The 3,037-nt window shown below is 45.9% G+C and overlaps 1 protein-coding gene across 1 annotated transcript in view; it reads right to left on the bottom strand.

Annotated features, from left to right (window-relative positions):
* Positions 1 to 2,753, bottom strand: part of TSR2 (TSR2, 20S rRNA accumulation, homolog (S. cerevisiae)) — a 5,079-nt gene extending 2,326 nt beyond the window's left edge. Inside the window, exons 1-2 of the mRNA XM_010832926.1 lie at positions 2,645 to 2,753; positions 2,386 to 2,481 (exon numbers count right to left, since the gene is read on the bottom strand). Coding sequence (XP_010831228.1) covers positions 2,386 to 2,481; positions 2,645 to 2,728 — 180 coding nt within the window. The 5' untranslated portion in view covers positions 2,729 to 2,753. The remainder of the gene's footprint in view (positions 1 to 2,385; positions 2,482 to 2,644) is intronic.
* Positions 2,754 to 3,037: the final 284 nt, after the last annotated feature.

The following is a 3,037-nucleotide window of genomic DNA, read 5'->3' on the forward strand; positions in this document are numbered from 1 at the left end:
TAAATACCTAATTTCCAACCTGCACTCTACCAAGTCCTCTATTCCTGGAGCATTCCATCCACACTCACCCTCTTTTCAGCTGGCCTATTTTAACCAGCCTCCTCCCCACATGACCTTGAGCATGTGAGTTACTCATCTCCAAGACTGTTTTCTCTTCTGCAAAGTGAGGTTAATGGTAACCTCCTTGAAGGTCTGTTATGAGAAGTCACCCAAACAATGCCTAGCACAGGCATTGTTTGTTTGGAACAATGGAAATCCATGTTCATTTCCATTACTCAAGGGCTGAAGTTTTTGAAATGTAAAGACTTCACAACTGTGGTTCCACTGACACAGGAGGCCACACACCAATGGGATAGGTAAGAAGAAACAGATGTTCAGTACTTGCCATGATGAAATCATCACAGCCTTGACCTCAATGTCCTATTGTATGACTTTAGCTGAGACTTCCTCTCTCAGCTTCAGTTACCTTAGGGGCCCATGCTCTGCTTTTTCTGAATTAGAAAATAAGAAAGTCTTCCACAAAGCTCCTTGCTCTCTCTTCCCTCTGGGAGAGCTCATTCACCCTCTTCGCTTTCCCTACCATTCAAATACCCCCCAAATCAGTCTCCAACCCAGGCTACACTCCACCTGTTCCACAGGTGCTTCAGACCCTCCATATCCAAAGCCAGATTCATCATCTTACCCTCCAAACCTAATTTTCATTCTCCAGTGTTCTTCTAGTCCATGAAAGGCACCTAAGCCACCCAGTGACTAGAAACTAGAAACCTGCCCCATTTTCCCTCCCCCTCTACAGTCAAACAATTTCCTTAGAGCCATCCCTTCTTTCCCATAACTAATGCCCTAATTCAGGCCTCATCGTTCTCTAGACAAACACAGCCCTCTCCTTAGTCTTTCCCTCTAAAGTCCATGCTCCATACTGACTACTTTCTGAACTTTCTAGCCAGAAAACCCCATCCTATTAGATCCTGCTCATGAATTTTTAATCACCTAACTGCAGTGTTTCATATTCTGCTTTTGAAAAATAACTGGCCTCCTGGATTTCAAGGGAAGTTATTCAAAAAAAAAAAACTAAAGGGAAACAAAGGTAAACAGGTTTCTTTTCGGTGGTTCTTGTCCTTATCCAAGCCTTTAATATGTTAATGATTACTGTGACTCTTAAGTAAGAGCTGAAGAAAAGAGCTTTCCTTATATAATTTGACTGGAGAAGCTTTTTCTTCACAGAACATCTAATAGAACTAGTCTTCCAAACCATGCATTCTGGCAAACGCTGGCCTAAAGGACAAAAATCAAAGGCACATAAGTCCTTCCATGTCTCACTCTTTTTCCAGGGGCTTCCCCATCTCCCATCTTCATTCTCCACCATTCCTCCCTTCCACATACCCACAAGCACACACACACATCCCTATTCTAACACTGAGCTCCCTGCCACTATCCAAATATAACACATAATCTCCTCATACCACAGGACTTATTTCTGAGTGTTGCTCTCTCTGCCTCCCCTCCTTGTTAACTCCTTCTCATCCCTTAAGATTCAGCCCAATCACCACCACTCCCTAAAGATCTCCAAAAGACGGCTTCTCCCCCAGCTCACATTACCCAAGCATCCTGAGCTCCTCATTATTAGAACACCTATCACCCTGTCTGCAAATGCCTATTTACTTACCTGGATCTCTCACTAGATGGTAAATTTCCTTGAGAGAAAGGACTCTGCCTAATGTCACCTCCAAGACTAAAAAACTAAATGAAGAATACTGTAAAAAACCTTATTTCGTAAAAGACTCCCTGTAGGACCCTTTGTTCTTATACGACCCTCAAGACGCATCAAAGATGTAGATCTCTGCTGTCCAAATAGTCAAATGTGGTTACTGAGCACTTAAAATGTGGCTAGGCAAAAAAACAATGAGACGTGCTAAAACTGCAAAATACCCACCAGATTTTGAAAATTTAATACTAAAAAAGGATGTAAAACATCTCATTAACAGCGTTTTATACTGACTACATGTTGAAATATTTTGGATCTATTGAGGTGAGCAGTTCATTTCATCTGCTTCTTTTTACTTTATTAATGTGGCGGCTGAAAAATTTTAAATTACATGATGCGACTAATATATAGGATCACGCTGGTGGATACTTTTACATCCATTTTACAAATTAGGAAACTGAGTATCGAGGCAGGGCGATAATAGTTGTCCAGCATGATACCCTGAGTCAATGGCACGGCCAACGAGGCATTCGAACTCAGGATTCTGACTTCAAAGCCTGCGTTCATTCCACCTCGCCCTCAGGTACCAACCGACAATTGCTCAAGAAGTGCGGATTCACTAGAATCGGCAGCCGCCTCCTCCTCACGCCCCCACAGAGACAAGTCCCAGAGCCTTACATTCACTCACCATTGCGGAAGAAATACTCCTCCACTGCACCCCCGAGCCACTCAGCCTTCTCTTGGCTATACACACCTCCGAAGCCGTTCTCCACAGCGATCTGCGAATACAGACCCAAGCCCATCACGTCAGTCTGGGAGCCCGCCTGCAGTGGCGCAGAATTCCGCTGTTTATGCCGCCCAACCAAGCCCCAGGCGGCTCGCTAAACCAACTCCTGTTCTCTCCCGGTCGCTAACCTTTATCCCAGCCGCGACTCCGCTCACCTGCAAGGCGGGCCAGGCCTCCAGCGCCGCACGGACTGCCACCCCGAAGAGCGCTCGCGAATCTTCAGCAGCGTCCGCCATCATCCGGCCGCGGACCACGTGACGCCCAGGCGGGCCAATACCTGCGCAGTACCGCCCAGACAGAAGGAGTCGAAAGCCGAGCCTGAGAATGCAGATTCGCCTTTCCGCTGACCTGGTAGCAAGACAAGAGCAATAGAAAAGTCTGTCGAGGAATCGATGACACCAACACTGTTGCTCACCTATAATTAAATCTAAGGAAACCAGGAGTGGAGGACCCCTAGGTCCATGAATTCGGGACACAGGGTACTGCGTAGAGAAGATGTGGGGAACTTACTAAGGATGCAGATTTCAGGCCCTTGGACAGCAACCTCA

Source organism: Bison bison, unplaced genomic scaffold (assembly GCF_000754665.1).
Source record: "Bison bison bison isolate TAMUID 2011002044 unplaced genomic scaffold, Bison_UMD1.0 scf7180017862903, whole genome shotgun sequence".
NCBI lineage: Eukaryota > Metazoa > Chordata > Mammalia > Artiodactyla > Bovidae > Bison > Bison bison.